This window comes from Amblyraja radiata, chromosome 21 (genome assembly GCF_010909765.2).
Source record: "Amblyraja radiata isolate CabotCenter1 chromosome 21, sAmbRad1.1.pri, whole genome shotgun sequence".
NCBI lineage: Eukaryota > Metazoa > Chordata > Chondrichthyes > Rajiformes > Rajidae > Amblyraja > Amblyraja radiata.
Window position 1 is genome coordinate 35,808,637 of NC_045976.1, and position 14,531 is coordinate 35,823,167.

At 41.7% G+C, this 14,531-nt stretch overlaps 1 protein-coding gene across 2 annotated transcripts in view; it reads right to left on the bottom strand.

The window, feature by feature from the left end:
• LOC116985346 (protein phosphatase 1 regulatory subunit 7-like) overlaps window positions 1–14,531 on the bottom strand; it is a 31,605-nt gene that overhangs the window by 9,550 nt on the left and 7,524 nt on the right. The window contains exons 4-8 of one of the 2 annotated variants that reach the window (XM_033040085.1): window positions 13,321–13,510; window positions 12,554–12,754; window positions 9,385–9,632; window positions 7,066–7,131; window positions 4,018–4,180 (exon numbers count right to left, since the gene is read on the bottom strand). In XM_033040085.1, coding sequence (XP_032895976.1) covers window positions 4,018–4,180; window positions 7,066–7,131; window positions 9,385–9,632; window positions 12,554–12,754; window positions 13,321–13,510 — 868 coding nt within the window. The remainder of the gene's footprint in view (window positions 1–4,017; window positions 4,181–7,065; window positions 7,132–9,384; window positions 9,633–12,553; window positions 12,755–13,320; window positions 13,511–14,531) is intronic. The other variant, XM_033040086.1, reaches the window with a different exon arrangement.

A 14,531-nucleotide genomic window follows, 5' to 3' on the forward strand; every position in this document is an offset into this window, starting at 1 on the left:
ACCATTCCAGATTGTAATCTCTCACTGAGCAAAAAAAAGCTTTTCCTTGCGTCATTTGTATTTCTATTATCAAGTACTTTCATTTATGTCCTCTGGTTTTGCCAATGGGAAAAGCTGAAATATTCAACAGACTAATAAAAATAATTAAATATTCCGCTCAGCTTTTAATTAAAGTGGTTTGTCATAGATGAATTATCAGCTGAGGAGATCTGGTAATTCTTTACAAAGATTATAATTACTGAAGACCTCAGGCATTTTCAGTACTACTCTGTTAACGGCAATAAATATTCTGAATGAAATTAATATGCTCAATCTACCTTTTATCAAATTCCATATGCAGGCAGTGACAGAAAATCCACAGGTAAAGACAAGAATGCGCAGCCCCAAACTTTTTCCATTTTAGCTTCAACGTCCGACTCCCAGCAGGTAAGAAATGTCTGCTCTAACAAGTGCAGCAAATTGACTCCGAAGATTGAGGAGCACAGAAGCTTAAGTCATGTAGAAAAGTCTACAACTCACCCATCAAAGCATTCAAACTTCTATTAAATAAGTAACCTATTTCATCCCTAAATATTTCACGTGGAATTCATTACATTTTGCATGTGGGATTTTTTCCTACATTTGTTTCTCACCAGTTTAACGCTGTGCTTCCTTTACTTACTGACATAATCTTTACAACCTCTCAATAAACATGAACTTACCCAAAACTCGACATACCTCTATTCTAACTTGTATTGTCCTATTCATTGAACACCCAGGTGTTCGCTGATCCACACCTTCTAGATGCAAAAGGCATTTAGGAGGATGAGGGGAAGGTGGATATTTGGGACTGAGAAAATCAAGGGCAAAACCGCTTATTACTTCTCCTGTTTTTTAGTTTTTCCAAAAGCCTAAAAATATTTAGATTTTTTTAATCCTCAACCCCATTTTCAGGTCCTTCGTTGACCTTGCTTTGTATTTTCTTCCTGCAACGCATTTTCTTCCAAGACATACCGGCACGGTGGCGCAGTGGTAGAGTTGCTGCCTTACAGCACCAGTAGTCCTGACTACAGATGCTGTCTGTACGGAGTTTGTACGTTCTCCCCGTGGCCTGCGTGGGTTTTCTCCGAGATCATCGGTTTCCTCCCACACTCCAAAGACGTAAATGTTTGTAGGTTAATTGGCTTGGTATGAATGTAGAATTGTCCCTCGTGTATGTAGGATAGAGTTAATGTGTGGGGATCGCTGGTCGGTGTGGACTTGGTGGGCCGAAGGGCCCATTTCCGTGCTGTATATCTCTAAAACTAAAACTAAAATCTCTAAACTAAAACTAAGCCTGTATTTCTTCAATTCTGACATCTGGCCGGTTTTACATGTTCCATGACTGGGTGTTGTGCCTGCAGCTGCTAAATCGGCTCTAGAATGTTTCTACATGTTCTCCAGCTACTGAACTCTTCTCTCCTTGAAGACACACCTTCAAAATGGCCTCAATTGTTCCTTATACCCCTTTGAAGCAATTTTACCACATCAAAGATGGACATTCCCCCAAAAAAGGTATGGGATTATTTCGGGTACTCGCAGACAAAGGACGGGTTACTGATAGCAAAGAGCCATGCAAATATTTACAGAGTAATAGGGGAATGACCCAGAACTTCACACAGTGAGTGCATTCCTGCCTACTGACTCAATTATTAAACATAGGACACAAAATCAATAGAGCACAGGAACAAGTTATTTGATCCATATCCGTGTCTGTGTCGAACATGTTGTCAAGTTAAATAAGCTCCTCTGCCTGCAGTGATCCATATCCCTCCATTCCCTGCATGTGCCTTTCTAAAAATCTCTTAAATGCTACTAATGTACCAACTTCCACCAATGGTAGTGGGTTCCAGAGACCCACCATTTTGTGTAAAAAATGCCCTGAACATCACATTTAAACTTTTAACCTCTTTAAAGTTATAACAGATAAAACAATCTTGTCAACCTCTCCTTCTAGCTAATACCTTCTAATTCGGGCAACATTCCAGTAAACCTGTTCTGCACCCTTTCAATAACCACCACACCCTTATTCTAATGGAGCAGCCAGAATTGCACACAATACTCCAAATGTGGCCTAACCAATGTTCGAATATTGCTGCAACATTACTTCCTGACTCTTATACTCAATGCCTCCTTAAGCAATGCGATGTTTTATCTTCCCACCAATAAAAATGAACACGAGTTGCATATTACACGACTGATGTTTCAGTCATGGCCAACTTTGAGTGAGGATCCCATTAAGTTACCCTTATGTGTATAAAACTCTTTACAGCACAAAGCACATTCTGAGATCCACAAGCAGAGGTGGAAGTAAGATGACACAAGGTACTTCATTCTACTGGCTAGAAAATGGGCAACAAGAGAATAACCTGGGAATAAATACACAATAGTATAAATCAAATACTGGCACTGCCATCTTTCTTATAAGACCTTCCACCCCATCAGCCGTCGCATACAACACATAATCCTCCTAAATTTCTGCCACCTCCAACGGGATCCCACCACTAGCCACATGCTCCCATCTCCACCCCTTTCCGCCTTCAGCAGAGACCGTTCCCCCGGCACCTCCATAGTTAAACTCATCCCTTCCCACCCAAACCGCAGAAGCTGCAACACCTGTCGCTATACCTCCTCCCTCGACTCTGTCCAGGGACCCTGACAGTCCTTTCAGGTTAGGCATAGCTTCACTTGCACCTCCTCCCACCTCATCTACTGTACCTGTTGTTCACGATGTGGATTATACATCGGCGAGACCAAATGTAGGCTGGGCGATCGTTTCGCGAAACACCTTCGTTCAGCCCACCTGAACCTACCTGATCTCCCGGTTGCTGGACACTTTAATTCTCCTTCACATTCCTACACAAATCTTTATGTCCTAGGTCTCTTCCATTAAATGCAAATTGGAGGAACAGCATCTCATATTTCGCTTGTACACAAAATTGCTGGGGAAACTCAGCGGGTGCAGCAGCATCTATGGAGCGAAGGAAATAGGCGACGTTTCGGGCCGAAACCGCTTGGGCAGCTTACAGCCCAGAGGTATATTGATTTCTCTCACTTCAGGTAGCCCCGGCATTCACTCTCTCTCTATCCCTCCCACACCCAAGTCGCACTGGCTTCTTATTTTCACCCTAAAAACAACCAACAACCTGTTTCTTTCATCATCGTTACTTTTTTGCATATCTTTTATTCATTGTTCTTTATCTCTCCACGTAATCGTCCCTTGTTTCCCTTGTCCCTAACCAGTCTGAAGAAGGCTCTCGACCCGAAACGACCCATTCCTTCTCTCCACAGATGCTGCCTGTCCCGCTGAGGTAATCCAGCTTTTTGTGTCTATCTTCGGTTTAAACCAGCATCTGCTGTTCCTTCCTACACATAAGACCTAAAGCGCCGACTTGGTGAGTGTTTACATAGTGAGTGGCAGGACTAGTGGGGGGGGGGGGGCGTGCCTAAAGGTGAACCAAGTGCCCTGGAATATATTCCTGGATTCCTGGGATGTCAGGACTTTCATATGAAGAAAGGCTGGATAGATTCGGCTTGTACTCGCTAGAATTTAGGAGATTGAGGGGGGATCTTATAGAAACTTACAAAATTCTTAAGGGGATGGACAGGCTAGATGCAGGAAGATTGTTCCCGATGTTGGGAAAATCCAGGACAAGGGGTCACAGTTTAAGGATAAAGGGGAAATCCTTTGGGACCGAGATGAGAAAAGCATTTTTCATACAGAGAGTGGTGAATCTCTGGAACTCTCTGCCACAGAAGGTAGTTGAGGCCAGTTCATTGGCTATATTTAAGAGGGAGTTAGATGTGGCCATTGTGGGTAAAAGGATCAGGGGGTATGGAGAGAAGGCAGGTACAGGATACTGAGTTGGATGATCAGCCATGATCATATTGAATGGCGGTGCAGGCTCGAAGGGCCGAATGGCCTACTCCTGCACCTATTTTTCTATGTTTCTATGTTTCTATTGTCCCTGTCACAAGTTTGGTCGGCATTGATCTTACCTCTTCTGATTTTGTCAAGTCTTTGAATGGATGATTTCTTTGTCTTCGTTTCCCCTCTTCCCATCTCTCCCAAAACTTGGTGAACATGTATCTCTCTATGGCATCGGGGACCTTCTTGGAATCGATACTCTGATAATCTTCAGGAGGAATAGCATCCAAATACCTGAGAGGAAGTGGTCAGGAAATTTATTTTACTTTTGCAACATATTTTGGCCAATGCTTTTAACCTCATATTTATAAAACAATAGATTTATATACCAGACTAATGAATGCAATTCATTTCCCTCTCTCTCTCTCTTTCAAAGTAGATCCAAATGGACTATTTCCAATGTTCCTAGCTCAATTCTGAACAAGACCGGCTCTCAGAAAGTCACTGGAAAATTATCCCTCAATTTTCATCCGCAGATGCTGCCTGAGCCGTTGTTTCCCCAGTAATTTATTTTTTTGCTTGCGTTTCCAGCATCTGCAGCTGAATCTCTCATAGTCATTGAATGTCAATTGAAAAGAGTAGATACAAGGAATTGCCGATGCAAGGTTTCCAAGGCTGCCTGACCTGCTGAGTTACTCTAGCACTTTGCCTTTTTTCAAGTGAAAATGATTAGGCACAAAGAATAAGATTGAAACGGATATCAATGACTCAAATTAAAGACTCACAGACAGAAACTTATTTTTACCAGGGCTCATTTTGTAAAATATTGGGTGAATAGTTGGGGGATTAAGTAATAGGTTAGAAAATAAACCCAGAGTGATTGGGTTCAGTTGGGCAAACAGAAAGTATCAAGGAATTTAGAACCGTAGCAATTAATTAGAAAAAAGTCTGCAGGTTATAGAAATCTGAAATTTAAATTAGAAAGTGCTGGGAACATTCAGAAGGTCAGACAGAATATGTGGAATGAAAAAAATATTTCATGCTTCAAGACCAAAACCCTGCTTCAGAACTGATTAAATACAGATTTAATTGCAAGTAGGTACCACCACGATCAACTGAATGGTAGAGCAGTCTTCAGGGAGTAAATATCACAAATTCCTGTTCCTACATTACTGAACTAGAAGCCACGTGTTGGGATTTTTATATTTAAAGTTCCTGGCAGAGGAAAACTACATTTTAAGAACTGAATATACTGAACACTATCAGAAAATCCAATATCACCAGCTGTAATAAAATAATGACTTGAAAATTGTGAGATGATACATGGTGAAACAGAATGATATTTTATCAATGTATTAACCCAAGGCAAGACTCAGAACAAAGATCATTTGTTTTCCCAGAGTAATTAACGTGTAAAATAGAGTTGCAACAAAAAACAATTAATGACATATCAATAGACAATAGATGCAGGAGTAGGCCATACGGCTCTACGAAATATCAATTAACACCTTTCACAAAAGAGTGACAATGTGAGTGATTGGTGGTGGTCGGAGGGGCCGTAGGCGCAGATTGGCAGCCACGCTTCCGTCAGTCTGCCCCAGGGCAGCTGTGGCTACAGAAGTAGCTTACCACCACCGAGTGTGACTGAGGAGTGAATGAATAATGCGATAAGTACGATGGTTGATAATTAAGCACGTTATGGATCGATAGTTGCTGAGCTGGTGGTACATGTTGTCCCAAGTGCTGGCTCAAAAAAACAGCTAATACAGATAACTCTCGTGATAACAGACTAAGGGGGAGGGGGCGGGGAGAATGTGTTCATTATTGACGATTGTCCGTTATAACTGTGTAAATTATTATTGGGAAAATAGCCATTAAACATTCACTAAACAAGACAGGAAGGAAAATACAGACTGAGACAGATTTGTTCCAACCACCTAGTAGCCACTCGATGAAACAAGAAGCTTGGTCCATTATTCTCAAAACAAATGGACACCTCGGTTACAACAGATTTTGTCCGCTGTACCCGAAATCCGATATAAAGAGGTCCACAATAACGAGGGTAGTCTGGCTATGCACTCATACCGCTAGTACCATTGGGAAGAGCTTGATTAACTGCAACCTCCAGGTTCAAGAGCAGCTTCATCCTAGCTCTTGAAACACACTGCACAACCCTAATCACAATTCTATCTCTGAACCAAACTGCAAGGGAGTTTATTTTTGAGATACAGCATGGAAACAGGCGCTTCGGCCAACCGAATCCACGGTGGCTATCGAGCACTCATTCACACCAGTTCTATGTTCCCCACTTTCCCATTTCCTACACACAAGGGACAATTTACAGAGGCCCAATTAGCCTACAATCCCGTCCATCTATGGGATGTGGGTGGAAACCAGAGCACCCAGAGGACACAGTCACAGGGAGAACGTACAAGCTCCGCACACAGCTCCTGAGATCAGGACCCTGTTCTCTGGTGCACTGAGAAGGAGACTTTGTACTACATTTTTGGCTTGAATTATTATGGTCTGATTTAATTAGTGCAACTGATAATTTGTATACTTATGTGTTGCACAGTTGCATTTTGTATGCCTGTAAAAGCTTCAGCAAATAAGAATTTCATTATTTCAGTCCCGGTGGGTATGACAATTAAACACCCTTGGTTCTTGAAGTAATTCAAAATCAGCATACGACAGAGGGAAGAATACACAGATTCTGAGATGAGAGTATTTTATGGTCTACCTATCCACCAAAATCACACTGGGTCACGCCTTCAGTACTTTGAAACAAAAATTCTATTATATTGGAATGAGCCAAGAGATGATAGTGACCTAGCCCACTCTAAACCTGTAAAATGGTCATTATATTCATGAGCCATGTACTAGGTTCACTCGGTGGAAGTAAATGTTACCCAATCCGAAGATGTCAGGCTAGATGAAGCAAGTGGGAGTTTAAATCCTGACTGTTGCCACTCAATATGTTAGATTAGAATCCCTATTTTGTTTTTCAAACAGGGAATGGATGGATAGGGAATATTTAAAAATAATACACGATTAAAAAGTGAAAAGAGAACTCTGGAGTTCACTGCCACCTTTGAATCTTCTCCAATGTATAGTAAACAGAACTTTTGACAACATTTTGCAATAACTGAAGGATTTGCTATTAAATCAGCTGCAGGTACCTGTAGTATGCCTGTAACTCCAATGTAAGGCGATCTTCCATTTCCTGATTATCTTTTTGAAGACTCCTGTGGAAAGCAGCAAAATAGATTTCGAAAGATGGGACATATGATGACTGCATAAATTTAAACTTAAAACATCAAAGTAATGCTCTTCCAATAAAGAAAAATCTTAGTAACTGCAATTTAAAGTAAAAGACAAGAAAATATTAAAAGATTATTGGTATATCAATAAAGTGCAAAAGTGGGCTATCGTGTTGCGTCATCTCTTTAATTGTACTTTTAGTCTCACCCAACCTTTGCTACATCACTGCAATTTCTCTCAATAAAGCAACTTGCATTACACTCAGTACTCCCTAGAGCCCTAAAGCCAATGGTGTATTTAAATCTGGCAAAAAATGTAGTTTGTAAACAGCATCAGCTTATGAATCAAATAGTGAGTGTTGTCAAATAAATCTTTCCCAGTTATGTTGATCAATGAGAAAAAAACAGTTTGCTTCAAAATATTGCCATGGGAACTTTTTTTACCGATGAGGTGCTCAGGATGTGGAAATTGCTGTGCCAAGGAGTTAAGGCATATAGCTTAAAGGAAAACTAGTAAGGACAAGGGGGAAAAGGGACAAAATGATCTGATTGCTTTAAACATAGGAAATGAAAACTTTCATTTACATAGTGATATTTCCAACCTCAACTCATCCCAAAGTAATCTCCAGCCAATGATTAAATAAACTAGAAGGAAAATAGAAACCATTGGGGGGTAAGAGTATAAGCTAAGGTAAAAGAGATGGACAGGAATCCCACTGAAGAGAAGAGCAGAGTTTCTTCAAGTAAAGACACAAAGAGCTGGAGTAACTTAGCAGGTCCGACAGCATCCCTGGAGAACATGGATAGGTTCAAGTTCAAGTTCACATTTATTGTCACATGCACCAATTAAGGTACAGTGATATTTGAGTTACCATACAGCCGTACAAGTAAAAAAGAACAATACACAATAAATTTAACATAAACATCCACCACAATGGAATCAACATTCCTCACTGTGATGGAAGGTAATAAAGTTCAGCCATCTTCCTCCTTTGTTCATCCGTGGTGGTCGGGGCTTTTGAACCCTCAGCACTGCCTCTGCCGACGGTCCGATGTCCGAGCCCTCTCGTCGGGATGATGGAAACTCCGGCGTCGGGACGGATCGGAACACCCGAGTCGGCCTCTTCTTACCGGAGACCACGGCTTCACGGTGTTAAAATTCACAGGCCCCGCGGTCGGAGCACTTCCACAGCGATCCTCGGTAAAGGATCACCCGCTCTGCGATGGTAAGTCCGCACCGCGCTTGTGGCTTGAAGCTCCGGGCTGGTCTCCAGGAAAGGCCACACCAATCCAAGTTGTTAGGCCGCAGGGGGGGGGGACGGAGAAAGATCACATCTCCATCAAGGTAAGTGACTGAAAAAGGTTTCCCCCTATTTCCCCCCCCCCCCACCCCCCACATAAAACATACAGAGAAACATTAAAACATACATTTTAGACACACTAAAAATAACAAAAAAGTTGAAATGACACACAGGCTGCTGGCGAGGCTGCCATCGCGGCGCCACCCGGTGGTGACGTTTCGGGTCGGGACCCTTCTTCTGAAGTCTGACCCAGGTTAAGCAGCATTCCTGGAGAACATGGATAGGTGATGTTTCAGATTGGGACCCTTTTCCATATTCTCCACAGATGCTGCCTGACCTGCTGAGTTACTCTAGCAGTTTGTGTCTTTCCGGGTGCAGACCATTACTGGGGACTGATAGCAGCTGTTCCATGCGTTATCAGCTTGATCGGAATATGCAGTGTCTCTCATCATGGAAGCTCAACTCTCCCCAGCACATTTCTGCTGCAGGTCCGTTAGAGGTTTGCAGCAGGTTTTTGGCACAGGAGTGCAAGCAATGCGGAGGGTAATGAATGATGCCAGATTCGTGGCACAATACATATCAAGTAAAATTGGAGTAGATACCCAAGATTGATAGGATTAGAAGATCAAGCGCACTATAATGAAAAAGCGCTCTAATGAATAATAAGTTCAGAAATCTTAACAGCAACAACAAAAAGAGAAAGGACAATGAGATTGGAGGCAGACAGTGAACCAGTTTTGAGTGGAAGAGTGTTGCCTGTGGTGCAAGCGATTGATTGATTTTAACTTTATTATTCAGATTTAAGAGTTATTAATCACAAAGTACTCGTATTGCAGTCAGATTCAGGATGGGGCAGATGTGGCTGTTTGATTTAAGATCAGAGAAATCGAGCAAAAAATGTTAGAGGTCTGGGAATGAATTATAGACAATTACTTACAGCATCCTGCTGTGAAGATAATGCATAGCCATCTCAGTTTCAATTCGTTTCTCCTGCACTTTGCTCTGGAATGCCAACCGCGCACTCTCCTTCAAGTCTTCCTTTGTCTGTTCTTGTAAGTCTGCAGGTGGCTCAAATGTCAACCCATATGTGAAGCAGTCCCTTAGGAACACATTATCCAGGATTTCAACTGTTGTGCATTGCCTGATGGCAGTGTTGCAGCGCTCATCTTGGGTTAAGGGATTGCCCTAAGCAAGAATTTTAAAATATTAGAATTCACCATTTCTGAAACGTGATTTCAGAAGAAAATATGAATTTCACCGCTAGGTAAATTTAGGTAAGGTTGCATGGTTACCATCTTACCTTATTTGCCTTTGTGTTGTGTTATGCCCCTGTCCCACTTAGGAAACCTGAACGGAAACCTCTGGAGACTTTGCGCCCCACCCAAGGTTTCCGTGCGGTTCCCGGAGGTTTTTGTCAGTCTCCCTACCTGCTTCCACTACCTGCAACCTTCAGCAACCAACTGCAACCTCCTGAACCGCACAGAAACCTTGGGTGGGGCGCAAAGTCTCCAGAGGTTTCCGTTCAGGTTTCCTAAGTATGACAGGGGCATTACTCTCTCTCCCGAAGATATAGACACAAAATGCTGGAGTAACTCAACGAGACCCTTCTTCGCAGACGATGGGTCTCGACCCAAAACGTCACCCTTCCTTCTCTCCAGAGATGCTGCCTGACCCGCATTTTGTGTCTACCTTCAGTTTAAACCAGCATCTGCAGTTCCTTCCTCACTCCCGAGATGAGAGATATCAAACCACCTCCCTCACTTCCATTGATTTCATCAATCAGATAGAGCACATTTCAACACCTCTTGTCTAAGTCAGTTTACGTTCTGCATGACCTACCCTTCAGCATCCGACTCAGTCAGCATAAATTTATTTTTGTTTTTCCTCTTAAACGCATCAAATGTTATTCACCTCAATCTGTCCATGACGGTGTATGTTTTGCAATCTAATCTCTCACTGAATAAACACAATCTTTTGGAATTCCTTGTTGAATTTAGTAACTATTTCAAACATGGCCTCTAGTTTTGGGGTTGCCACATAGTACAAGATTATAAAGGAGTTTGATAAATGGAAATAGTTTTTCAGATATCCACTCATCACTCTTCAACAATTTTTATCCCTCCTTGCTTTGGGGCATGCAGACTTGTTGCAAGTAGGTTCTTGTTGCATGAATATTGAATATATATTTCTTGGTACCTTTGCGGCTTTGTAGAGTGCAGATAACGCACATGGTCTGATCTTTGTTGCAGTGTTTGTATCCACATCAATGGTCATGGATAGCCTCAATGTAAACCCCCTCTCTATTAATCGCTAGCATCGTGCGCCGATAACTATTCCCAAGCAGGTTATTTATTGTACGCAGTCTAGAGTTAGGAATTTGCAAGATGATTGTAAATAGTTTGCACTGTGGCAACATGTGAAATATTTGTCTTTCACCAAACTTAGGGCCAGATTCACTAGAGCCATTAGAGGTGGTGATTCTAGCTGTCTACTCCACTGTTTTGTCTGTGCCTCGGTGGTCATGTATAAGGACCATCAGGTCTTCAGCAGTGTCCCCGATCAATGAGATGAGTGCAGACTGGACACAAAGGATAACATTATTATACTAATGAAAGGTGAATAACCTAAAATATTAACTTCTTTTGCTCCACAGATGCTACCTGATCTGCTGAGCATTTTCAGCACTATTGTGTTTTTATTTCTGATTTCCAGGTGTGTGAAATATTTTGCTTTTGAATATTTTAGCTTTTGTTAGCTTTGTTTTGTGGTTTACGAAGGGACACATTTATTCTGGTCTATTTTTCCCCTCTGGTTTATTTCCATCACTTCTCCACCCCCCCCCCCCCCCCCCCTTCCCTCTCCACCTCGACTGTCAGTCTGATGAAGGGTTCCGACCTGAAACGTCACCTATTCTTTCTCTCCAGAGACGTTGCCTCTGAGTTACTCCAGCATTTTGTGTCAATCTTTGGTATAAACTAGCATCTGCAGTTCCTTCCTACACATTTACTCAATTTATTTTTGCTCAATAACATGGGGATAATGCATTAGAAAAATTCTAACATGGCAGTTGTCATGAAGTTAAGATTGTACAAAGCATGAACACATTCAGAAGCTCTACCGCTTTTAAAATAAATGTAGTCTTCTTTTCCCATTTCTGTCTAGACCATTTTAAACCAACTAAAACTTCAGGGAGCGTTTGAACTGACTTGGATTGTTTTCTTTGGAAAACTGGAGTCACTGAGAGACCCAATAGAAGTATATAAAATGAGAGGCATAGATAGGATAGACAGTGAGAATCATTTTTTCAGGATGGAAAAAAATCAAATACTATAGAGCATAGGTTTACGGTGAGAAGGGCAAAGTTTAAAGGAGATATGCAGACAGGGTTTTTTTACCCAGACAGTGGTGAGTGCCTGGACCGTGCTTCGAGGGGTGGTGGTTGAAGCAGATATGTTAGTGACATTTAAAATAATTTTGGATAGGCAAATGGATATGCAGGGAGTGGAAGGATATGGGTTTTGTGCAAGTGGGTAAATAATGGCCACATATTGGCAGCCTGTTGACCATAGATATTGTGGGCCAAAGTACCAATTCTTGTGCTGTTGAATATTCACATTTAAACCAGTAAATAAACCACTTTGATTCTTTTTCTCTGCCAATCACACTGTTTTGTGGAAAGATTGGGAATGAAGAGAGAAATATTATAACCTCTCTGTCGCTGAGTTTACCCTATTGTTGAGATTACGGATAGTCAGTCCTTGCACCCTGCCTACTTCTCCACAGCACAAAAAGCATTAACTCGCTCTGCATCTTGTTTTATTAGCTACTTATACATGTATCAGCTGTTATGGATGGATGCCCATCATTAATATGTTCGCTCATGAAAATAATTAATCATCAATTGAGGTAATTTTGACTGTATGATGGTATAAAGTAGGTGCCTGGATTAAAATAGGCCTTTATAAATAGCCTGCTTCAGCATATAGTTAAATTGAAGCCTATTTTACATCTTTCCTAGTTCTTTATTTTCACGGATTTCCAACAATTGAACCAGAAGAAAGATGATAATAGATGAAAACCACTGAAAGACCGACAAATATCCTTACTTTAAGTCTCAATTGCTTCAATCTCCTCAGGTTTTCAAGGACATGCAGTGTGTCAGAGAGGGAGAGAATCACATTGTCAGAAGCATCAAGAACACATAGGTTCAGTGAGCTGGAGAGAGGCAGTAGGCTGCAAATACAGTTACCCTGAATGTACAGTTCACAGAGCTGGGGGAGACGCTGAACACCTTCTAGAGATTCCAACTAAAAAAAAACACAAAATAATCATATGGCAGTTACTAGACCAGCACAAAGCATTACACAATGATACACAATGATACACAATGATAACATATTTCAACAGCCTGGTCCATTTTCGCTAAAATGTCCTTCTATATTTTTTCATCTAACTTTATCAGTCTGACCTTGTATTCATCTACCGCTATCTTAAATGCATCAATGTTACTTGCCTCAACTCCTGCTAGTTGTTCAGTTGGAAAATCCGGGAAACTATCCAGTAATACTAACTAATATAACTTGCACAGGAAGAAAACAGCTTCATTTTCATGTGGTGTAACTGTAATTGGACAGGAAGGTTTATAGAATGTAACTTGTGGTGTACAGATTGGCCTCATGTAGCCAATATCCATGCAACCAGTATCTTATGCAATTAGCCAAACTTCATGCCAACCTAATGGAGAACCATCCCCACAGTTCGTGATACCTTGGACAGTATCACAGTCAAGTCCAATCCTATTATTTTCGGAAGCTTAGGCTTATATCTAAGCTACAAAATCATACAGATTTATGTGTGGTCACTGAGGAGTTACCTTGTTGCCACTGAGATGCAACTTAGTGAGGCTGTTGAGAATAGGTAGGTTTGCAATGCTCCTGATCTGGTTGTGCGAAATGTCCAGAGCTGTCAACATCTTACAGCATTCTAGCCCTTGGAGAGATTCAATAATGTTGTGCGACAGGTTCAAAACCATCAGCTGAGGTAAAGCCTTGAGCCATGAGATGCTGCAGCAACAAAAAAAAAAAAACAACACACATAAGGAGAGGGAAAACAAATAACTTCCAATTCCAAGCACTGGGAGATCGAGCATGGACTATAGATTAGATTATTGGAAACTTCCAGACACTTGAATGGAAGAATTTATTCTCAATGCTACTGGGGAGTAAGTGGCACCGTATTGGTGGCCACAACACATTCAAAACTACATTCCATGAACCTAACGAAGAAATTCAAAAGATTTGGTCTGGGGCAAGAAATAACACACAATTTAGTTATTGATAAAAAGAAAATTTCAGGTAGAGTGCCTAAGGATGAAAACTGGCTCTGGTGGCACAATGCAGCAGGTAGTGCTGCTGCTGAAAATCTCCTGTGAACATAGAACTCTACAACACAAGAACAGGCTCTTCGGCCCACCATGTCTACGCTGAACATGATCTCATAAACTAACGCCATCTGCCTGCACATGATCCATATCTATCCAGTACCTGCCTGGTCTGAAGATGAGCCTGACCCAAAAGATCACCTATCCATGTTCTCCAGAGATGCTGCCTGGCCAGCTGAGTTACTCCAACACTTTCCCTGCATGATCATGTTCCTGTTTAAATACCTTGTAAACGTCACCATTGTACCTTCTTCCATCACTCCCACTGGCAGCACGTTCCAGGCACCCTATACTCACTACACAAAGAATTTGCCTGAATATCTCTATACTTATAAAACTCTGATCTTGGACGTGGATGTGTGTGAGTGTGAATGTGAGTGTGAGTGTGTGTGTGTGTGTGTATTTGTTTGTGTGTCACATCTTCGTGAAAAAAACGACGCGGCAAAGGTAAAATGTTTTACATATTCCTGTAGAGATTTTTCCCATGGAGTCCAAAATCGCCACTGTCTTTCACTGATGACATCACAATGGGTCTGCTCTGTGCACCCTTCTTCCATGCGCTGCAAGTGACGTCACCCCCCCCGGTTATTCAAAAGACTCGGCTGGCTCGCTCGGCTCTTCTGCTCGCTCGGAGCCCGTGTTCC